The following is a 25194-nucleotide window of genomic DNA, read 5'->3' as shown; positions in this document are numbered from 1 at the left end:
ACTCAAGAGGTGCGTCATAGTTTGTGCTTCAGTTCAGCACTTGAACATGGTTGATCTACATTCGACAGTATCCCTCGACCTTACAATATTAGGACGTATGCAAATTAAGACAGCACCAGTGTTGAGGCTGACGCCCATATTTAATGGCCAATGCCTACATTTAACTTTTAACTCCAACCGTTTATAGGCAGATTTGTATTACACCTTCTTCCTGAGCTTTAGACACTGTAGAAAAAATGTGTAGCTCAGCAAATCTTTCAGCAGTAGGGATGGGGTGTGTCCGGTCGAGTATCAAACTCAGACGAGAAGCTTGTAGGCAAAGTGCACTATTCCCTGTGCCATTCTGTCTGGTACGGAACATTGTGACTGCATGTAAGAGATTGATAACATAGTGCTATTAACTTGAGCATTTTCTAGTTTCAGTAAAGTGATAAAGCACATCTTGGCATTACAATCATTAAACAGTCTAATTACACCTATCTACACATCTTCACTTCACAGGGAAGGGTGTAGTAACAATGGTGTCCACCTATGGAACCAAATGTACATTGCTAAACACAAACATGCCACATTACCTACTGCACACTAACAGGCATATAAAATATCATTGGTTTTGGATGGTGGGGGGGGGGGGGGGGCGTGATCTGAGATGGTGTTGAACAACTGTCTTGAAAACCTGGAGGGAAGAATGAGATTGAAGAAGAGAATATGGAAGTTGTTTAAACATGCAGGAAAAGAGAAGAAGAAATGAGTGGAGGTGAGCAGTGATCCTGGATTTAAGGAGTTTCACTAGAAGGGGGTTGCTGGCAGACCATGTGCGCAATACAGAAACCTGGTGAGGACAGCATGGAAAGAGCAGAGGGTGCCACACCAGAAAGGAGGTGGAAGAATTGAAGAACTGAATTGAGATGGTAAAATTATAGGCCCATTGACTCTGCTTCATTGTGGGAGAGAGCCTAGCATTGGCTTAGCAGTTAGGGTGCTGGCTTGGGATCCTAGAATCCTGATCTTGAATCCCGGTCGACCGTTGAATCAACGCCAGTGGGGTGGACTCAGCCTCTCATCCTTCCGAGGTCGGCAAATTGAGTACCAGCTCACTGGTAATTGAGGCACTGCATCAGCGGCACAAATGATGCAAACCAGCAGCCACAGGCTGCATACGAAACAACAACAACATTGCAGGAGATTCCAATAATCTTGATGGTGTTGGTTTCCACTGTATCTAGCTGAGCAATATGTGAGGCAGAGGTGCCAGCCCAGAGGGAAGAGCAGTACTCCATCAAGCTGTGGATGAAGGCCTTGTAGGTGGACAAGAGTTCAGGTGTGCCAAGGAAGGACTTTGTACAACAGAGGATGCCCAGTTGGCAGATGGCTTTACAGGCCAACTTTGAAATGTGGTCTTTGAAAAGAAAGATTATGGCTGATGGTGAGACCCCAGCCAGATAGGAGGGTTTGCAAGGTGGTCCTTTCAGAGAGAGAGATATTGAGAGTGTGAGATTGGTCTGGATTGAAAGACATATTCCAAGTGTTTGACAACTCCCTCCCCACGCCTTTCACCCGCTGCAGCCCTTCCCGATGGACCGGGGACCCCACTCACTATGGAGTGCGATATTTCGATTTTCGTTTCGCGGTCGTTGTCGTTGGTGATCAACTGAAATTTGCTGTGATCTACTACAATCTATGAGAAACACCTGCTTCTTAAGGGAGCGGCAAGGGAGTGCTTTTTATGCGTCAGCCGACGAAGTCGACAGAGGCATTACGTTTTCAGGTTGTCTGTCTGGCTGTAGGTCTGTGATAGGTTTTCGTTACCACGATAAATAGGACCAGAAACATTAAAACTTCCAACAGTATCTTTGGTCATGTAGTACAGTGGTACCTCGGCTTACGAGTTTAATCCGTTCCGTGACGGAGCTCGTAAGCCAAATCGCTCGTAAGTCAAAGCAAATTTTCCCATTCAAATGCATTGAAATGCTATTAATCCGTTCCAGCCTCAAAAAAAAAACACCAATTTTTTTTGTTAGGTGCTTTTAAATAACAAAAATGTACTTTATAAATAACAAATAATGTATAAACAAGCACGACCTCGTATATACTGTACATAATACAAGAGAATGTAAAGAAATAAACTGGTTTTATTAAGCAGAGGAGAAGAGCATGCCAGGTGAGGTGTGCGTGTTGTCGACTTGGCGAGGCAGTACGATCGTACTCCTTCTACGATATGTACGATTTTGAAGCAGAAGGAGTCCATAAAGGCTATAACGCCAGCCAAGGGCGTTACGATTATTTCAAAGCTCCGGACCTCTATCCATGAAGATATGGAGAAGTTGTTGTTTGTGTGGTTGAAGGAGAAGCAGCTCGCAGGAGATACCGTGACCGAGAGCATTATGTGTTTGAAAAGATTGAAACTCGGATATCGAGCACGGACCACGAGGTGTTTTTTCTTTTTTCTTAATCTCGGTTTCAGTGAACTTTTGCTCTGTGCTCACGTGTACTGTACCTGTACCTGTAATGGTACGTCAGAGGATGGCACCTGTTGTCATCATATTAAGTGCAAGATGTTCTGCATCGTAAGTTGCTACACCGTGGTCTTTCGGCGGTGTTTAAGCCGGCCGTCTTGGCTTCTGTCACCATTGGCATTGAGTCTTTCGATGTAGGTAGGTCGTTGTGTGCCGGTGCCTTGGCCGAATTCCTTCATTGCTGCATTGTTAGCTCACCTGGTTTTTTATACCACATCTTTGGTTATCGGACCAGCGAATGACGTCATCTCCAAAGTATGGCTTATTCTCACTTGTCTTGGACGATCTTCTACTTCTAGCCTTCCACCGTGCATTTGGTGTCCACTGTACTTACTGTACAGTGCCTGGTAAAATTGATGTAATGGGTTTTTGACCGTCAACGCCATGAACCGTCAACGCCATGAACCGTCAACCGCCATGAACCGCTAACACTCAAAAGCCCATTTATCGCGCCTTATAAAGCAAAACGCAAACCGAAAGCCATGCCTCTCAAGCGAGGCGTGCTTCCGTGGTCACGTGATCCACAGGTGTAGCTCATTATACCCGCACGCGCGACACGCTTTGGCGGTCACGTGACCAGCCACTCTGGAGGCGGGGATCCCCGCCGATGACGTCACCGGCTGGAGCAAGGAGATTCCTCGCTCATGTATTTCGACGATTGCGTGTTTTATATCCAAGCAGAGATGCTTTCACGGCAAGATAACCACGTGACCGGAACCGGAAGCCACAACCGGAAAATTCAAAAAAATAAATTTTTTGAGCTCGTACATCGGATCTCGGCTCGTATCCCAAAGCAACAAACCGCCCGAGCGACGGCTCGTATCCCGAAAAACTCGTACGTTGGGGCACTCGTAAGCCGAGGTACCACTGTATAATAAAATATGAAAAGTTTGTCACTGGGTCAAAGTTCAGAGGTCATGTTCGGTAAACATGCTGTTACCGCGATAACTTGTGAACCAGTGATGGGATTCTGTCCAAATTTGGTACAATTATGTATAATGATGTAAAGAATGAATGATCGTTTTAAGGCCATTTTCCCCGCTATAGCGAGGGTTAGCCTTGCGGGCCCCATGACAATCATGGTTCCCTGTTTGAGGCAATGTTTTCATGTCCGCATGCCCTTCCTGACGCCAACCCTGAGTCGCCTCTTACGATGCGCAGGGATACGGTGTACCTATTCTAAACCGGGGTACACACCGGGATCATTCATCCCAGCAAGCTGGTACTCAATTTGCCGACCTCGGAAGGATAACAGGCTGAGTCAACCCCCCTGGTGTTAAATTAGCGATCGACCGGGATTAGAACCCAGGATCCTAGGATCCCAAGCCAGCACCCTAACCACTAAGCCAACACCAGGCTATCTATAATGATGTAATTATGGCTGATGTATAATTATGTATAATTATGGCTGATGGTGAGACCACAGCCAGATAGGATGATAATGATGTAATGTAATGATGGAGATGAATGATGAATGATGTAAAGATGAACCGATTCTATTTTGGGGTCAAGATGTCAAATGCCAAATGTCAAGAGGACATGTCAGGTAAAAATGTGATAACTTGTGAACAGCTGAAGGGAATTAAATTAAAACTTGGTACAGGTATGTATAATGATGTAAACATCAACTGATTAAATTTTGGGTTCAATAAGTCAAAAGTCAGAGGTCATGTCAGGTAAAAATGTGATAAGTTGAGAACAGCTGAATGGATTTAAATCAAACATGGTACAAGTATTATAATGATGCAATAATATGGGTGGAGGCATATCAGTCGACGTCGTGACGTTGAAGAGTGTTGTTCTAGTTTTAATGAGTTATATTGTCTGTATCAGAATTTCACAATTAAATTTCTTTGAATTATTTTATCGTGAATAGCTAAAATATTTCAAATTACCTTATTTAAAGCATTTAGGCCTGTCTATTTTTCAACGGGTGGCTGCTAGTTTATATAATAATATCATGCTCATGTGGAAGAACACGTACATAACTATTTTCAGTACAAAGACATCAAAGCAAACATTATTTAAAAGGGCACTAATAGACAATAGGTAACAACAACAACGACGTTTAAAAATAGAGTACAGAACTTTATTTACACAGTAAGCTACGTTTGGTTGTTTCAATTACAATTAAAATATTCGTCAACTCCAACATTTGGTAAAACTATTCTGTTTAGCTTAACAGGAATGCAATGTACCAGCTAGTTATAAATGAAAACAAGTCAGGAGACGACGATGGTTCATGAGCGAGCGGCATTCAATGACAAAGGTCAAAACCGACATTGAAAATATATAAATAGGAATGTATTATCTGTTAAGAGACTAGTTAGCTACACAATACCGAAAATTCGGTTCGATTCCGACAACTTTGAAAATTTGACCTTTGTGACCTTGAAATGTCAAAACGAAGGTTACTGACCTTGAAATGAGATAGAAAATAATGTATAATCAGTTATGAGGTTTGTTAGCTACACAATACCGAAAATTCAGTTCGATTCCGACAACTTTGAAGCATTGACCTTTGTGACCTTCAAAGGTCAAAGGTCGAGGATTCTGAAATTTGTTGGAAAACTTGTATTTCATGATGTATGTGATAATATAAGATCATGTACGACATTTCACCCCACCAGAAAGCGAACAATGTAATAAAACCATCAAAAATCGACTTTTCTAAATTTCGTGACCTTGTGACCTTGACCTTGGGGCGAAAATTAAAAATCAAGCTCGGTGGGGCTAGACACATGACATTGGCTTAACCAAATACCGAAACCCCTGTCAGATTCCACCAAACCCCTCGGAGAAGATGCAGCTTGAAATTGATTACCCCCTAAAAAGACATCTTTTTCGGGCGTGGCTCCACCCACAATGGTCGCAATACGCCCACTCTAGGCACGACACAACTAGATCATGATATCAACCTCCCACCCAAGTTTCATCAAGATCAGATGATATCATCGGGTAGTTATGGCTGCGGACGGACAGACACAGACACAGACACAGACACAGACACAGACACACACACACACACACACACACACAGACACACACACACACACACAGACACACACACACACACACACACACACACACACACACACACACACAGACACACACACACACACACACACACACACACACACACACACACACACACACACACACACACACACACACACACACACACACACACACACACGACAAATATAGTGGTCACTTGATAACTCGTGAACCAATTCATGAAGAAATTAGGGTATTATAATAATAGGTAATTGAGAGCAATCAATCGCACCAACATATTGTGGTACTCCCCACCATTATGGAGTGGAATGGTTGGTACATCCGCTTTGAATCTGGGATGTCAGCGGTTCAATTCTAACCCTATCAGGTGTACGAAAGACTTTGAGACCTTAGTATTTAGATGATAGAGCACAGAAAAAATCCCATAGGTTGGCATCCTTTGGAGTGAAGACATTTCCCCCCTCCCCACCCTCAATTGCCACACTGAGTACAGAGAGAAAAGATGCATTGAAAAATGGGGTTGCCAGAATGTCTCAGGAGGTTACGTCACCTTTCTCAAGGCCAGGGATTATGTTTGCCTGTGTTTGTGTGATGTGTGTGTGATTTTCAGAATGTGTTTGTGATTTGTGTTACAGTTCCTCCATGAGCCTTTAACACCAGAAAAAAAAAAAACTCGTTTGCAGTTTAGTAAATCTCTCAGTAGTAGGAATGGATATGTCCCGGGACACACACTTTAAAAAATACCAACACGCACGCACACACATCTTGCCTCTGATGAGTGAATGGGCAGTGGTAAGGGTAGCAATTGTGAAAGTAGCAGCAAGCCCGAAAAGAAGTTCTCTGGAGCAGAAAGTGTACAGGATAGAAGTTCACGCAGCATCAAGGACCATGTGCTCGTAGACAAGGCCTCAGCAGAGATACCAGGCAGTTCCCCAGGAACTCGTGTAAATGTCAGCAACACATCCACCAACAGAATCTGCCACGTGAACAAAGCAATGGATAAAGAAGCTTCAACAAACTGCCTTATAATAACAAACCCAAACGAGAGGTACCAAATTGCAAGCATTCAGGTAGAATTCAAGCAAATAAAGTTCAATTTTGGAGATTTGACAAATAATATGTGTGACTTAAAAGTAGAAGGGGGGGGGGGGGGGTTGAAGAAAGTCTCAGTACAGCAAGTATATAATTGGAATGATGACATTGTTCAAACTTATTAATTGGCATTGTATAATTGGCATGATATAACATGCTATGATTGCAATCGCTTATGCTCCAGGCATTTTATTACTGCACAGGTTTTTGACCTTTCAGTTTTACCTCCAAATTAATTGTCCTCGCCGGAGGAGAGTGTATTGCATTTGAGTCCGTTTGTTGGTTTGTTACTCGACGGAAAAGATTCCGGCAAATATGTTGGTTGGTTGGTTGGTTTGTCTGTCTGTTTGTGCCCAGTACTATGTCTACATCGTTGCATATAGAATCGCCATGCTTTACACACATATTTGTCTTGCCCTGGAATAGACTGTGCCCAATTTTTAACTCTCTAGGTCCAAGGCCTCCATTATGATGTCATAATTCGATAATTCGACAAGTACAAAACTTTATCCAATCAAGATGCAATTTCTTGAGCGCCATGTCGGCATAAACTGGTGGAGAAAAAAATAATAATGACCATCGGTCACGTCGTTCGGCCGCCATCTTGGAAAAACCGAAAAACTTTGCACCTCCATATCTCCGAAAGTGCTGAATAGAAAAAATCGAGACATGGGTCATTGTAAAGAACTCTCCGTGGGGAATAAAATATGTTAATGATGATGTCATAGGTCCCTCCATTATGACGTCATAATTCGACAAGTACAAAACTTCATCCGATCAAGATGAAATTTCTTGAGCATAATCAAGGAATATTTTAGTTTACAAAACAAATAATGATGACGTCATCGGTCACGTGGTTCGGCCGCCATATTTGTCCAAAATGGCCGATAAAAAAGTACATTCCGGCAAGTCCTCGGTCTCTGACCGATTTTTCATTTGTGTGTTTGTTTGTCCGTACAGAATAAATATGATTTTCTCTGCAACCGTTGGTCCAATTGACAGGAAATTTTCACCATAGCTGCGCCTCCACCTGTAGAATGTTTTATGATAATCATGACACCATAGGCCACGTGGTACAGGCACCATGTTGGAAAAACCAAAAAACCTTGCACCTCTATATCTCCGAAAGTGCTGCAAAGAAAAAAATTGAGACATGGCTCATTGTAAAGAACTCTCCATGGGGAATAACAAACATGTTAATAATGATGTCATAATGGAGGCACCCATGACAATCATAATTCGACAAGTACAAAACTTCATCCGATAAAGATGAAATTTGTTGAGCCTCATTTAGGGATAAATTCATGGAGGAAAAAATAATAATAATGATGTCATCAGTCACCTGGTTCGGCCGCCATATTTGTTTCAACACAAAAGTCTTAAACCCCACTAAAAACATGTCGTGGCGAGGGTTTGCAATCTCTGATTGCTCTTTCTTGTTTTACATTAATTTTGTGCAGTCACACAGACGATGTAGTAATAATAAGGTGCAACATCAGACAAGATGAGGAAATGTCACAAATAGCATTTTGTTTCTTCTTCTTCTTTATAACATGATGCTATTAAATATTTTTGAAATGAAATAAACAAAATAAATGCATTATTAAAACGATTTTCATGTTTTGGGTGACCTTGAGCTTGACCCTGGGCCGAGAGAGTAAAAATTGGGCACAGTCTATTCCAGGGCAAGGCAAATATGCGTGTAAAGTATGGCGATGCCATGTGCAACGATGTAGACATAGTACTGTGCATAAACAGACAGACAAACAGACAGACAGACAATCCAACCAACCAACCAACATACTTGCCGGAATCTATTCCACACAAACAAACACACAAATGTTGAGCTCAAAAATAGTTGGTGGTTAACTTCAATAAGCTGATATGCAAATCCTATTCAGTTTTCAAGTCAATGAAATGAAAATTGAGGATTTTAGAAATCTGAAATTGTTGACTTTTGGCCTATGTTGATCTCAAAGATAGTTGGTGGTTGAATTCAGTTAGCTGACATGAAAATCCTGTTCAAATTTTAAGTCAATCGGATGAAAATTGAGGATTTTAGATATTTTAAAAAAGTGGTTGATCTTTGGCCTCTGTTGACCTTTTGACCTCAAAAATATAAATGATTTTGTCAGACCACGAACTCTAGCATTTGGTGAAGTTTCGTGAAGATCGGTTTAAAATTGTGACCTGTACGCAACTATAAATGAGCGAACAGACAAGCAAACACACAAATACACACACAAACCGGAGTGATCAATATACTTGTCCAAAAATTTTTTTGTCAAGTAACAAACAGGCAGGGGTGAAAACATAACCTCCATACACCTTTGGTGGTGGAGGTAAAGATGACAAATTTATAGAAGACCAGCCAAGATTGAGAGAAATAGACTCATTATGCAGACTATTCGTCTTGATGAATATTCATAACTATGAGTGGGTGAGGTCAAATCACTGTGGGCATTCTTTCTAAAATTTTCTCCATAAATATACAAGGCCAATGGAGAAGCATGTACATTCAACTCAACTTTGACGTAAATCTTTAAAGCAAATCTTGGCAGAAGAGAAAAATAAATGAACATGTGAAGGAATAAAAAAAATTGAATTCCCTTCTGCAATTCATCTAAAAGACGTTTATTTAAGGAAGTCTATTGTGCCACGCACGTGCAGTACATTCAGAAAGTGGAACGTCACTCGGTCGAACACATAGTCTCACCTCCACGCACTTTGTCTGAACAAAAATACCATAGTTAACTGAACACACTACTATTATGACCCAAATACCCATATCATCCATGATGATCGTTATCCCGGAACCTATTATGTCACATACAATTCCATTATGTGTAGCTTTCATGATTATTAGGATATTTAACGATGACTTTTGTGCATATTAAGGGTACATTGCATCAATGAAGATTAATATGAAGAAATTTTCAAACTATATTCCCCATGGCTAGTCCATCATATGTATGAAGTTTCGCATTAATCTGTTAAGCAGTTATGGAGAATAATTTTTTTCACGTTTTTTTTCAATCCCACATGGACACCAGACCATGTGACCAATGATGTCATGTATTTCATTCTTCACTCACATCGGATCGCAAATTAGATATATGAAATTTCAGATTTTTGGTATAAGGATTTCAATTCGACCAATTATGTTTGGAATAACACTTCACCGATGATGTCATCAGTATCACCATATATCCCGCAGGGGAGTTTATGACATATGCCAAGTTTAATTATTTTTCGTTGAGCAGTTTTAAATATGACGTACAATTATTTCTCTTTAATCTAATATGGCTGCCATACCATGTGACCTATAATGTCAGAGTCATCAATGAAATACTTTTCATGGGGAGTCCCTGCTATGTTTAAAGTTTCACAATGATCAGACAGCTGGTTGCAGAGAAAAAACAATTTTAAGCGAAAATATATTGATGTGGACACACACAGATGCACAGAAAGACAGACACGGACGTTACAATAGTCTCGCAACCCCTTCAGGAAGAGACTAATAGAGACATCTTCACCAAATCACCTTCACCAGCACCAATTTGAGGTGATGGATTTGTATACAAGTTATCCGGAAGGTCTTGGCCGACAAGCAAAAACAGACTGCTGGATGCCTATGTTAATGCTAAGTCTGAGGAACAATAGCCAAGCAATTTGCAGCATTTTGTGACATGGCAGTTCTTTTGCAATAATCTCCTCTTCGGAGTGAAAGAGATATTTTGGCTTGAAAAAGAGTTAATGCCAAAAACGTCAGCTTCTCCATAGTTCACATGGCGGTTAGTGTACTTTGATAAAAGGCCTGTCGACTTCATCCATTATCACCCAATTTACCGCACGAGGGAACAAACAAGTAATGTGGTGTCAATATTGAGAGCAAACCCTTGGGTTTTCATCAACTGTGAATAAAAGCACTGAAAACGTCACGGTGCTGATGCAGAGGCTGCTTGCAGTACCACTGAAGCTGGAAGCACATGGTTGTGAATAGAAACATCAACTTGATTCAGTCTTTCAAAATAACATAATTTAATGTCTTATGACATTGGGATATGCATGCCCTTCTGGGACCACGGTCCCCTTTTCAAAACTCTAGACCTCAGTTCCTGTTCAGATTCACATGAGTAAATTGACAGGATAGAAAGAAGAGGTGTGTAGGCTTCTGGGAAAGTAAAAGTTTTGAAAGTGAGGTCACATGAAGGAAGGTGTGTGAGATCAAGTGAAAGGTAAGCCCTCCAGGGGTGTTTTTCAAAGGTCTTCAAAGGTGGTTTTCATGGGGTCAAATATGAAAGGACGGTTCCTACGCTAACTGAAAATCTAATTGACTTCTCCAGCCAAATCAGATTCCATAATACGACAATTTGACGGAAGAAGAGTGCTGTAACATGGCCAATTCGGCCATCTTCAAAAGGTATTGTGTAGAGAACCATGGCATCAACTGTGCTGCAATTGAGCATGGAAGTGTTTCAAGAAAACCTTCCAGCATAACATACAAGTTTCAAAAGAAAATCCATACTGTGTTGATTGACCATGGAATGACTTCTGCGAAGTATGTGACTATGTACATAATGCAGCATTTAATGCCCATCCCAAATTGCCCTGAAAAGATAGTGGTAGACCTCTTTAAACTGCTGTTATCTATGCTGGGATGGTTCTTATTTTGCACACATAACCTGCCCATGCATACCCCCAAACACGTATCTCAAATTTGAAGGAAATAGGCCAAGTAGTTTTCGATCTTGAAGTCAGAGGTCAATCATAGTAAAATCTAACATTAATAATGAAAACGACAAATTATACAAGTAATACTGCATTAGAAACTAAAACGAAGTCTTCATAAGAGAATGAACATCATGAAAGAAGTTGGCTCTTTCTTCATACTGGAAGCATGCATGCAGAGTTAGTTCACTTCTAAAAGTTTTGTTGTCGTAAATCAAATCACGAAATAACCATGACTTCTTAGGATAGAAACATGGCGACATGAGAGAATACCGACCTCAAGTGCATTATGGTTTGATACATGTTTAATGGGAATTTTACTTTAGCCCAATGTACCCATTTAAGCAATTCCAAAAATACCTGTTACGTCAAGCTGGCTTTTTCTTTTCGTTCTTTATTTGCTTTCATATGTGCAGCACTACTTATTGTTAACATTACACAAGTGAGCATAACAGAATATACGTGAACATTTGTGAGCATGTTTTCAGATGCTTCTGCATGGCACTTCCATGATATTGCTGATAATTGTGAAGAGACTGCTTGGGTGATCATTGGTGAGATATTATGTGTTCTGTTTCTTATGCAGAGAACACACCTAAGGCAGTTTTCCACATGGATGGGTGAATGCCAGTGTTGCAGCTGCATTGAATGAAATCAATGGGACATTGATTGCTGTACACAAACCACCGTGTGAGGCAAGGGAAAGCTGATGCGTCAGGTGTTAACCCTCTTTTGCTTCGACGAAAGGTCAATCGATGCCGATGAAAAAAGTAATCCATTCCTTGATAAATAAATAAAAACTAGACAATAACTTGAAACAAGACAATACCTGAAGCTGCTGCTCTTCTGGGTCAAGTGTGCCAGACAGCGGTGTGGAACAGAGCAACGTATGCAGAGAAACAAGTGCTGCTGGCAAGCGGCTGTCACGCAGTTCATACATCTCTTCCCCTGGCAAGAGAACAGAAGCTAAATGACAAAAGCCTAATTATAAGACAGAATACTCAAATCATTTCATTTACTACACAGAGCACGAGACAGTGTAAAATATCATCAACGCAAAATATTTTTACTCACTCATTAAAGCAAAGCAATGCGAGACAACTAATCCAAGAATAAAACAAATTAAGGCTGAGAAATGACAAAGCTCAAATGCTGTTATTTTTGTGTGTGGTTGTTATGATAACAAAGAAGGGGAAAAATGATTTTGTTCAATCCTTATATTAAATCGAGCCAGGAGACCACATGCAGAATGCAATTACCAGCCATTGGGCTACCCAGAAGCTCATCAAGCATGGTACGCAGCAGAGTGAGGGTACAGGTCGCAAGAGCCACCACCGTGGCATGCTGCAGCCACGAGCCCACATTTGCATGATGGCGCCAAGGTAGCAACAAAACAGCTGCAAGCTTTTGGAGTAGTTTAATAAACAAGGCCAGACCATCAGCTGAAAACAGGGCAATCACTGCTTGTTTCCAGTGCATCTCCTTCTGCTGTCCAGCTAGGGAATTTGTGGACAAGGATAAGGAAGAAAAAACAAGGGGTAGAATGCTTCTTGCTTATCTGAGAGACTCGATTTATTGCTATAAGATTCTTACCCACTCAAACTTACCAATGGTTTATGTCCTCGTTATTCCAAAAGGTGAAAAGGCATATCATAAAATGTCACTTTTGAGTGTTGATTTTAATCACCATGCTTATAGTTCTTATGTTAGGACATGCCGCTAAACAGGTTCCAAGGACTTCATAATTTTATCTCGGGTAATTTTATCATTGCACATTTACTTCCCCCCAAAAACTCTAAATGAGACTATTTCATCCAACTTGTATGGTGATGGCCACCCTCAGCTCATGTTGAGAGGTGTTTGGCATGCTTGCCAAGTGCAGGTTTGTCATGAAATGGACATTTAAGATCATAAAATGAATAAATTTCAGCAAATTGGATGTGTGTAATATAAGGCAAGACGAGCGTGAGGGGTTTATGGTGAAGCAGGGTGAGCATCAATGTCTCTCGTGCTGGCAAGGAACCCCGGAACTCCGTGAAGAGAACGACTTGTGAAATGGCAGAAAAGTGCTGGAGCGAAACCTGTGTTAATGAGGTGTGAATGGATAATGAACTCGATGTCCGATTTCCTGCATTTAGCACTTAGCATGGTATGTTCAAAAAAGACGTGTTCGTGTGAATGGATTGATAGTTTGAAAGACAGAACAATGATTATAAAGTATCATGTTTGTGAATACAGAATATAGACTTTCCAAACTGCTTGATTGTCTTTTTCCATCATTGGTTCGACATAGCGTATGTAATAAATAGACGAGATGTAATACCCAAGTAAATCGCTCCACTAGTTTAGCCAACCTCTCACAAACTGTTTCGCTCGGCTATACATCACAAAGAGACAGGGTGGGAAGTCGAGAGGGCAGTTCCCCAGTTGGAATCGCTAAATCACCAGTAAGGTAACGTGATTGTGGGCGCGAGGACCCCGTTAGATTTACCTGCCTCTACCAGCATCCGCGGTTGCTCAGCAACCAGTCGGGTCACAGTTATCCATGGCGGCTTGTCGGCTTTAGGGTCCGAGGTCAGTTAGTGGGTCTGAGTCACCCCTTCATGAACCCGTAATAGCTTGTCTGTTACAATCCAACTTAGAGAACAGGGTATTCATTCATAGAAATAAGATATTTTTCTTGCCTAAAGCCAACATACCATTCACGGGGTGTGGTGGGCAAGCAATGTGCTTGAGGACACGCAGGGAAGTGAGAAGACCTGGTGCTTCTTGACATACATGTACTGTGAGGGTATCCAAATTCTGGGGGAAAAAAAAAAGTTCCCAGTGTTACCGCGATAAAGAATTTTAGTTTCATGTATGACTTGAATCTTCAAAAAAAATTGTTCTGAAAAAGTATCTCCAGTCATGGAAATTCAAGTTAAAACGTTATAATTTCGCTCAGAAAATCCCCACACTTTTGTTATGCAATTTGATGTTTGTTGATCTGCATGCAACGTCGTCGTATTTTAAAAGAAGCTGGAAGAGGAACATATCAGAAAGACACTGCAGAAGAGACTTGCCTCCTTTATATAATCAGCAAGTGTGGCAATGGCAGAGATGTCAAAGTTCAAATCCTTTAAAGGCTCGAGCCACCTGCCCAACTCTAAAGAGAAAGAAAACATTCTTTATCCTGTGAATTTTTCTCAACATCAAAATCTGTGATCAAACACAAAGCAGTGCCTATGATACAATTAAAAAGGCCTGTGCCTAAACAAGTAGAAATCATTTTTGGTTCAAATGAGTGAACATATTCCAAATTTCAGACTTACCCAACATCTTTGCATTTGCCTCGACACGACTGCACAGTTTCAGCAGAGGATCAGCATATTGTGCCAGGAACTCCACATTATCACCCAACTGCACAGCCAGCAGTGTGAGCGTACATGCATATGTGAATGCCACTGATGGGCGGACTTTACCTTCACTTCAGGACAAGAACAGAAGGGTAGTTGGTGGAAAAATCAGGAAACAAGGCAGGATGATTCAGAAAAAAAACAGGATTACTGTCAAGGCTGAAACTTTTAGGTTAAGCCTCAAGTTATCTGCTTTTCAAAACATTATGCAATTCGATAACTTGCATTGTTAATCTTATTTCCAACAACTTCTATATTCTCATTAAACCTTTGACAAAATGATCAAAAAGGAAATAAGTAACCCCATCATTCAAAATCCAATAAATGAGACAATAGCACCAACAAAATACTTCTGACATGCCATGCAAATCACTTAAGTGGTAGCAAACTGTGTTCTCATCAATGCAGACTACTGGGATACTTCATCTGGATTGATCTGGACCCTGCATTTACCTTCAATATTGCAAAGAACATCCAAGCGTAGAGTTTGGAACATCATGAGTCAAGTACTATACAAGGAACCAAGATGTCATTCTTTTTCTCGTCCAAACAAAAATATACAATTGTGTGTGTGTGTATATGGTGGGGTGCAAAAGTACGAGTCCCACAGGAAATTTATTAATCGAGACATGATAACAAAATAAATCATTGTAATATGAAACCAAAAGCACTTTCAAAGGATTTCCATGAACTCTTAAGGATAACAACAATTATAATAGGGAAAATAAAGTCTGTTTTTATATATAATCAATTAATTAGTGTGATCCCCTTTTGCCTTGAGAAATGCCTCAACTCCATTCGGGATTGATTTAATTAGTTTATGGATTCTGTTTGAGTCAATGTTTTTTCAAAAGTGTTGCAATGCACTCCAGAGCGTAGTTGGACTGCTCACGTAATTTTTATCTTTCTCTGAAATGTATTCACCTGTCATTTATTCTGTTAAGACAAAGTGCCTGTCATTGATCTATAATAATAAAAGTGAGTGTTTGTCCATCCATCTCCTCCATAACTCGAAAACCAAGAAACCTTGTGGGCCCAAATTTTGCAAACACACTTCACGAACTCTAAGGGAGTGCAGGAATGAAAACTGGATGTTTGGGGGGTGTTGAAACACCCCTTTTGAAGATTATTAACTGGTGCTCATAACAAAAAAAAAAAAAAAAAAAAATAAGCCTTACCAAAATGGTGGTGCACCATCTTGGTCAGCCCACTGACATCGCTGGGTTCTTAAGCCACCATTTTGTTCCAACCTATTGAAATGTGCCTTGGCTTGCAAACACTATCTACTCTCATGGACTAATTAAAGCATATAATCAAATTCTGGATTTGAATTTAAGGATCGGATCGTGTAGACTAAATAAGTATCGAAATCTGGAGTGAAATCTGAACGAAAATAATTAACCAGCAGGAATTGAATGCAATGAAAATAATTAACCAGCAGTATTGCCGGCAAGGCTTCCACACTCCCACCTGTGTACTCCGTGAAGAAATCTCCGGAATTAGGAAGGCAAAATAAATCAAATTAAATATCAAATTTAAATAACGTGGCCCTCCTCCTGCCATGTGTATCGTCTATTTTAATTCATTTCATTCCTTTAAAAAGTCAATCGATGAACAAAGGCCCGTTTCAAGGTCAACCTTTGGTCCTTTCGGGCTGTCGGTGTGATGTAGTTTATGCGTGTTATGCTTTACCGCAACAAAATTTCTAACAGACCACAGCACTTCGGTCCACTCACAAGGGAGCATAACATATCCTCTTTGCTAACCCCCTCCCCACCTTTCCCTCCCCCTCCCACACACATTTCCCCTCCCCTCAACCTCATTTTCTTCCTACCCTCTTCCTACCCTCTTCCTACCCTCTACTTCTTACCCTCTTCCTACCCTCTTCCTACCCTCTTCCTACCCTCTTCCTACCCTCTTCCTACCCTCTTCCTACCCTCTTCCTACCCTCTTCCTATACTCCACCGAACCTCTCCCTCCCCCCTCCCTCCTCTCCTTTCTTCTCCCCTCCTCTCCTCTCCTTTCCTCTCACCTCCTTTCTTCTCCCCTCCTCTCTTCTCTTCTCTTCTACCACCCCCTCTCTTCATATTCCCTGTCATGAAGCGACTGTGTTGCATGGCAACTCTCCTTGTGTATGTGTGTGTGAAGGAATAAAAGGATTTGAGGAAAAAGTACCTTTGCTAGTAACTATAATAAACAGAATATGGATAACATATCTTTAATATTATGACAAATTTCTGTTTGAAATCATGATTTGAGTAACTTTGGCATTGATTGAAATGGACCCACCTGTATATATACATATGAAATAAGATTGGTGCATTTGGGATTATACATTCTTTTAAATGAAAAAGGCACATCCAACCAAAAACATTACTCGCTCTACCCTGCTAATCTCATAATAACCAAGCAATAGCAGATCCTGTCTCAGAGAATATTTAACCAGCCTCCCTACAGGCTTCCTCTGACCAGTCTACTGGCCTGAAGAAGGGCACACACACACACGTAGCTTATTTTTAACCTACCCTGTATGTCCCTCCCGGGTATTGTACTCCAAGAAGCGAATAAGGCAAGTGATGTTACAGTTAAGACCCAGAACATGGGAGGCAGCAGTACGACCAGCAGGCTGGAATGTCATTAGGTAGAGCATGTGTAGAATGCCCAAAACTTCTGCACTGTCTTCTTTTGTCTCACTATTGCCACTGGCAGCTGCAATATCCAACCGCTCCCAGTGCTCGAACAGTTCCGCCACACACTGCAAAATCTGCCCCCAAGAGCAACAGTTCATTTGTCATTTAAGAAATTAAATACAACAGATCCTTGTTAAAACAATTTTCACTTCAATGAATGGCACACTTATCAATACTTGAATGAACTAGGGTGGTAGATAAACTGAAAACAACAGACAGACACGTATGCAGTATCTAGTGATATTGTACTATAAAAGTGAATTTGTATATATATATATTTCTATGTTTCAAAAACTTAAAAAATAAAATAAAATAAAAAATCTACTGAACCAAATCCAACGAAATTTTGCATGTTGCCTATGGGTACCCCATGTATGGTTAAGGTTGGGGTAGCATATCCTGGGGGGGAGGGGGATTCATGGTGGGGGGAATACCCCAATTTTCACTAATGTAAATGTGCATCGTACAGCACCACCCGATGGTAACCAGTATTCCAAATCATCCTCTTAGATAAAGAAAGTTTAAATAACTTAACAATATGCATTACGGTGATGTTGAAATTGGAGTGAGAATAATTTAAAATTTTCAAAAAGTTTCATTTCACTCATTTTAAGCAGAGGTTCAAACCAAAGTATCCAACACTGAGCTTCTCAGCAAAGCAGAAGTGATTTTTGCTCACGCCACATGTAAGCAGCAAAGATGGTTGACGAATGTGATGTTAGCTGACTTCCAAGCAGATGGAAGATTACTGCGGACAAATTAGAGTGAATAAAGCAGAATGTTTTTGATGTACAACATGTCTTTTGATGTAATCCGTCAGTAAAGCGACAGGTAAATGCCTAGAAGTACATATCTAAAGGTATAAATATGTATCTATACAAATTGGACTGCAGATCATTCCATTACAATGTTCCACAAATCATTGGCATTGGGCAAAAATTTGAATCGGTGATATCATCCATTTATTATTGGTAGGTTTAGCAAACGGAGTTTCAATTAGATATCAATTCCTACAGATAAAACATTGGGGATTAAATGCACAAATTCGATATCATATATATTCCAAAAAAAAATCACCACTGATATATCGATAGAGCAATTTATTTTCTTCATAAATCAATTTTTTTAGGGCTTTTGGTAAATGCTCAAAATATATTTTAAACCTAAACAGATAGGAACACAAATCGAATTGCCTCCATCACCGAAGGTAGACAGGGGTTATGCTTCACCCCTGTCTATCCAAGAGGAGGATATCTCAAAAAGGTATTGACAGATTCGGATGAAATTTGGTGAATAAGTTGGGTGTGTGACAAGGGTGTATTGATTCGATTTTGGTGAACATCCAAATTCAGACAAGACAATTTTCTAATTTTTTAAAAAGTGATTCTTCACCATCCATTGAAAGACATGGCCCAAAATGTTGTGAATGGATTATGACAAAACTTGGTGGATGAGTTGGGTGGTGACAAGGACAAGCAGATTCGATTTTGGAAAGGGTCTGGATGCAAATCCAGCCTATCAGTGGAATACAAAGCATAAACTGTTCAGCCTGGCAGAGGTCTGCTCTCTAACAAGTGACGTTGGAGTTCCAAATGTTGCAACTTCCATGCGCACACACAACGAGGATTTGTTCCGTATTAACTTCAATACATTCCCTCTAACCCTGAAGCAAAATCACTGGATCACACCAAAATAGTATGAAGGTCACTAAAGCCGTTTGAGAGCTGTGTGTGTATGTATATGTGTGTATATATATATACACACACACACATATATATATATATATATATATATATATATACACACACACACACACACACACACACACACACACACACACACACACACACACACACACACACACACACACACACACACACACACACACACACACACACACACACACACACATATATATATCTATAATTCCACTAATCTCTGTGTGTATGTTTGTTTGTACGTTTGTATGTTTGTATGTTTGTATGTCTGTGACCGCTGTTTCTCGACAACTACCGGTCCGATATACTTGAAACTTGCCAGGTATATTGCTGGGGACCCGAGGATGTGCCTTTTCAAGGTTTTAAATTAATCGCAGAAGTAGTTACCGAGCTATGTCCAAAAAACGATTCAACCAATCAGAGAGCAGCGAGCTATCACGTGTGCCGAACGTGGCGAACAGACTCTGCCTCGGATGGCACATTTGAGAGCGTATTCATTTATTTCCCGTCGGCAAACTATGTTGCCGTTAAACTATGTTTTAAAACTAATTAAAACTAATTTGCGATTCATCGTAACTGCGATTTGCGACCTTCCGGACAGTCAAATGAGGACGTCACTTCCGGACTTACGTAGCGGCTAGCGGGCGCCATTTGGAGGAGCTGGGAGGACTCAGTCGTGATAGAGTGAGCCTGAGTGAGTATATCAAGACAAGAACAAGATCTAGAAGGAGGTATGTACGGTGCGATTCATATAATATATTGTTTAGTTATCGTCGATGAGGAATTTGGGGGCCCGATTAACTGCAGCGCCATCCGAGCTGCGGCGTCGGGACGATACATTCATTGTACGGTAACATCACGCACTTACGGGCACGTCCTATATATATAGTACGGGCATGCCCTAGTATATATATATACACACAGTGAAACCTTGACTTACGAGTGCACCAACTTACGAGTTTTCCGAGATACGAGCCGTCGCTCGGGCGGTTTATTGCTTTGAGATGCGAGCCGAGATCTGAGTTACGAGCTTACTCCACCCGCCACCAAGTGGGTTCCGGTCACGTGGTTATCTTGCCGTGCAAGCATCTCTGCCGTATATCGCTGCTGCTTTGTTTTCGCATTTTGGTTATTTTGGAGCTTACGCCACCCGCCACCAGGTGGGTTCCGGTCACGTGGTTATCTTGCCGTGCAAGCATCTCTGCCGTATATCGCTGCTGCTTTGTTTTCGCATTTTGGTTATTTTGGAGCTTACGCCACCCGCCTGGTTCCGGTCACGTGGTTATCTTGCCGTGCAAGCATCTCTGCCGTATATCGCTGCTGCTTTGTTTTCGCATTTTGGTTATTTTGGAGCTTACGCCACCCGCCACCAGGTGGGTTCCGGTCACGTGGTTATCTTGCCGTGCAAGCATCTCTGCCGTATATAGCTGCTGCTTTGTTTTCGCATTTTGGTTATTTTGGAAAATTTCTTAGTTTTAACCATGGGTCCTAAGAAATTGAGTGCCAAGGGCAGTACTGAGAAGAAGAAGAGGATGATGTGCTTGGATATAAAACACGCAATCGTCGAAAAACATGAGCGAGGTGCGCGTGTTGTTGACTTGGTGAGGCGGATGTGAAGGCAGCTGAAGATTTTATTATAACTTTTGCCGAACTGATAGAAGCCGAACGATACATCCCCCAGCAAATCTTCAACTGTGACGAGACAGGGCTCTTCTGGAAAAAGATGCCGAGGAGGACGTATATAACGGCAGAGGAGAAGAGCATGCCAGGCCACAACTTGTTCAGAGTGCCGGCGATAGCTCGCCTTCTCTTTGTGGAAAACACGGTGAGATCCTTAACATCCAACAACTAATGGGACGCAAACGGGGCGCCCAGTTTAGCGGTACACACATTGATGAATCACCCTGCCTGTGATTCACCCATGACAGGTTATAGCTGGGTCGGGATTCAAACCCAGGCTGGACAGTTTAGAGTCAAGTGTGCGTACCTCCAGTCCAGGCCATCCTGCCAACTTGTATGCTGCATACAGGTGAAATATAAAGCGCGAGATATTTTTATATATACTGTATATTTAAAAAAAAATTGGTGTGGTTTTTGGCGGTCTGGAACGGATTAATAGCATTTCAATGCATTTTAATGGGGAAATTTAATTTGAGAAACGAGCAAATTGAGTTACGAGCTCGGTCACAGAACGAATTAAACTCGTAAGTCAAGGTTTCACTGTATATATATATACTACTAGGCATATAATCGACGGGCAAGGAACAAAAGCTATATTTTTCTGTTTAAATATTCAGGGACGTCACAGGTTATCCAATCACTGGAACTGAACATATGCATTCCACTAATTGGTTTGCATTGTTTTGCTATCGAACATCAGAGTGAATGAATATGAATGATCGTTTTAAGGCCATTTTCCCCGCTACAGCGGGGGTTAGCCTTGCGGACCCCATGACAATCATGGTTCCCTGTTTGAGGCAATGTTTTTACGGCCGGATACCCTTCCTGGCGCCAACCCTGAGTCACCTCTTATGATGCGCAGGGATACGGTGTACCTATTCTAAACCGGGGTACACACCGGGATCATTCATCCCAGCAAGCTGGTACTCAATTTTGCCAACCTCGGAAGGATGACAGGCTGAGTCAACCCCCCTGGTGTTAATTCAACGATTGACCAGGATTCGAACCCAGGATCCTAGGATCCCAAGGACCCTCATGGACAGGTCAGTCCACCAGGACGGTCCACCATTTTCTTCGCCAGCTACCGTCCCCTCTTCAATTTCCTCCTCTTCTACCAACTCTTCCTGTGGGTCCTGGGTCATCAATTCTACCTCTACCTCCTCTTCTACCCCCACCGGCATTCGACCGCCTTGGCTAGCCATGGTACGAATATAAAATTTTGAATTTAAAAACTAAATTTCGTCCACTCGTAATTTTGAGTGCGTGAAGCGCACTCCAAGTCCAATCCCACTCCTGACACCAAATGTTATGGCCAATTTGTACAATTTGGTGTCCAAAATTTTGTCCAGGGTTCCAAATCCCCACTCCTGACGACCAAATGTTACTACCAAATCGAACATCAGAGTACAAGTCATATTCAAAAAGCAATCAGATTGAACACCAAGTTTCGGACCTCTGCATAGTTATAGGGGTGTGAAGAGATAATAATTCAAAAGATGAACTGGAATTGAAATATCACCAAAAATATTCACAAATATCATGATGCAATTTGATTATAGGGACACAGTGATGTTATGCATGCGATATTAATTGTTAAGTTGGTGTTTCGCGTCCGACCCATGATATTAATTGTATTGAGCTTGATGCACATTATAGCGCTTTGAGGGGTAGTGTGTGTGTGTGTGTGTGTGTGTGTGTGTGTGTGTGTGTGTGTGTGTGTGTGTGTGTGTGTGTGTGTGTGTGTGTGTGTGTGTGTGTGTGTGTGTGTGTGTGCGCGCGCAGAACAAATGCACAGAAGTTTAGGAGAAATTTGACTATTGTTTAGTCACACGCCAATTGAAAACTAGAGGTTCCAGGGAACCTCAACTCAACTGGTCTATATCAATATAAAATGGATTTTTCAACATGGCCGCCCTGCCACACCCATTTTTGGGCATTCAATGCCCAAATGCAATCCCAAACTAGTTTATGTCTTAAATATGCTGCATAACAAGTTTCATCAAATTTCATCAATATTTGTGACTTTTAGAGCGTAGACGTCGAATTGTTTACAGACGACAGACAGAGACACAGACGACGGACACTGGGTGTCGACAAAAACTCAGCTGGACATAGTCCAGTTGAGTTAAAAATACATTAGAACAATGCCACGTCGTCATCATCATAATCATCATCAAGTAAGCAACTAAACAAGTGGCAGTTTACTCTGGCAATACATGTTATGTCATTCAATACTGCAAAAAGCAATTTGTCCACTTGACAGTTCGAGCATTAAATGCTGCAAATATATACTACTGTGTTCAAAAAGTATCCGACCTTTATTTTTCGTGTGTAAAAAAAAAAGAAGCTGGGGAGGCGTTGATTGGTGCACGTATGTAGGCGATCCTAATGCGCACGCGTGAATTTTTTCCCACCTGCAGAAGCTGTCATTCGACCGCAGACCGCTGATGAGTGAGGACATGTAAGTGAGTGCCGTCGGATTTTCGTTTTTGACAAAATGACAGAAAAACTTGAACAACGCTACTGCATCAAATTTTGTGTAAAGCTTGGCGATTCCCAAGTGGAAACGATCCGCAAGATTCAACACCATTCATTCCATTATGAAGGAGGATTTGGGCTTCAGGAGAATCTCAGCGAAGTTCGTACCAAAGCTGCTAACGATTGAGCAGAAGCAACTCCGTTTGGAGATCGCACAGGACATGCTGGAGACTGTGAACAGCGATCCCAGCTTCCTCAACACAGTGATCACTGGCGATGAGTCCTGGGTTTATGGGTACGACCCAGAAACCAAGTTGCAGTTTTGATGCAAGTTTGATGAAACACAAAATTTGATGCAGTAGCGTTGTTCAAGTTTTTCCGTCATTTTGTCAAAAACGAAAATCCGACAGCGCTCACTTACATGTCCTCACTCATCGGCGGTCTGCCGTCGAATGACAGCTTCTGCAGGTGGGAAAAAATTCACGCGTGCGCATTAGCATCGCCTACATACGTGCACCAATCAACGCCTCCCTAGGTTCTTTTTTTTTTACGCACGAAAAATAAAGGTCGGATACTTTTTGAACACACTACGTATATCTGTACTAGACATAAGAAACTTGGAAAAAGGTCTGCCTCATGATTTTTGCTCTACGACACAAAGTCAAAATCTCTTTTGCCGTAAGTTCTCTCAGCTTGACAAAATACAGCAGCATCCTCAACAAACAAAGAAAATTTAACAAGCGACAGTCATGTCAAGGTGAAATGCACTTGCTTTACTTTAAGCCTCACACCTGCAGGCTATAAGCCAGTCTCAACGTCTGGGTGAGTTCGAATGCACAATCCACAGGAACTGGCAAGGCCTGTGCCTCAGCAGCACCTTCTTCCACCGCTTCTGTTGGCTCTGATTGCTGAGCAAGTGTTCGCAGGATGAGGCTGGTAGCATGTGGCTGGGAAGCCAGGAAAAGCAGGCCGTTTTGGGTGCCACCCAACCAACTTAGGAGGCCACGTGCACTATGAGCCACACCAGGATGGGCACTGGCCAATGTACTTGCGAGAAAGAATGCAAGTGACTGGACAAAGTGGTGTTCATGAAGGTAGCTGGAAATAAATAAACAGATAAAGAAAAAAATACAAGCTAACAAATAAACAAGCAAACAAAAACAAACTGGACAATGAATATTCAACTATTAACCTGCCATACCAATAGACTTCAATGAAGATTACTTTGCAACACAATATTGCACTAATGTTGAAAAGTTTACCCTTTGGTAAATTTTATAAAACTGATCTATTGAAATATCCACTTATACTCCACTCCCACCCCAAACCCCAACTCCATTAACCTTTTCCATAATCTTTCCTTGCGTTTCTCAATTCACTCCATCACACAAAACCAGTTTCTAAAATTTGCACATCATCCCAAAGAACAATGATGGGGAAAGTAGGGGGGTGGGTCCAACATCAACAGAAACCACCCAAAAAGCAAATTTAATTTGTACTCAACATTCAAAGTTTTAGTTTAAAACTTCTTCCCCTCCAGGTCTTCAAGACAGCTGTTCACCATCATTTCAGATTATCCCCAATGCAAAAACCATGATATTTTCTATGCTCATTAACCCCCATACCAACCCCACACCAATTCCTCCTCCTTCCAAATTTCAGGTTTTCCCTCCTTGGAGTTACCTTCTATATCCATCTTTCCACCCCACGTGTCTCCCCCTACCCCTCATTCCTCCCCACACCCATTGTTTTGTCCAAGTCTCCCTCTAATTTATTCTTCAACTCAGCTGTTAGTATTTCCCCAACCTCTCTGTACTGTTCCTTTTGTCCTGTTGCATTCTGATCCATTTTGTGGTCTAGCTCTTCCACGAGTCTT

At 41.4% G+C, this 25194-nt stretch overlaps 1 protein-coding gene across 3 annotated transcripts in view; it reads right to left on the bottom strand.

Annotated features, from left to right (window-relative positions):
* Positions 1-25194, bottom strand: part of VIRMA (vir like m6A methyltransferase associated) — a 285574-nt gene that overhangs the window by 70296 nt on the left and 190084 nt on the right. For all 3 annotated transcript variants that reach the window (XM_078773440.1, XM_078773442.1, XM_078773441.1), the window contains 8 exons: positions 24110-24416; positions 17278-17516; positions 14669-14823; positions 14420-14502; positions 14057-14159; positions 12617-12853; positions 12187-12305; positions 6304-6510 (listed from right to left, as the gene is read on the bottom strand). In XM_078773440.1, coding sequence (XP_078629566.1) covers positions 6304-6510; positions 12187-12305; positions 12617-12853; positions 14057-14159; positions 14420-14502; positions 14669-14823; positions 17278-17516; positions 24110-24416 — 1450 coding nt within the window. The remainder of the gene's footprint in view (positions 1-6303; positions 6511-12186; positions 12306-12616; positions 12854-14056; positions 14160-14419; positions 14503-14668; positions 14824-17277; positions 17517-24109; positions 24417-25194) is intronic.

This window comes from Myxine glutinosa, chromosome 2 (genome assembly GCF_964187855.1).
Source record: "Myxine glutinosa chromosome 2, kmMyxGlut1.1, whole genome shotgun sequence".
NCBI lineage: Eukaryota > Metazoa > Chordata > Myxini > Myxiniformes > Myxinidae > Myxine > Myxine glutinosa.
This window is presented reverse-complemented; position numbering and strand designations above follow the sequence as displayed.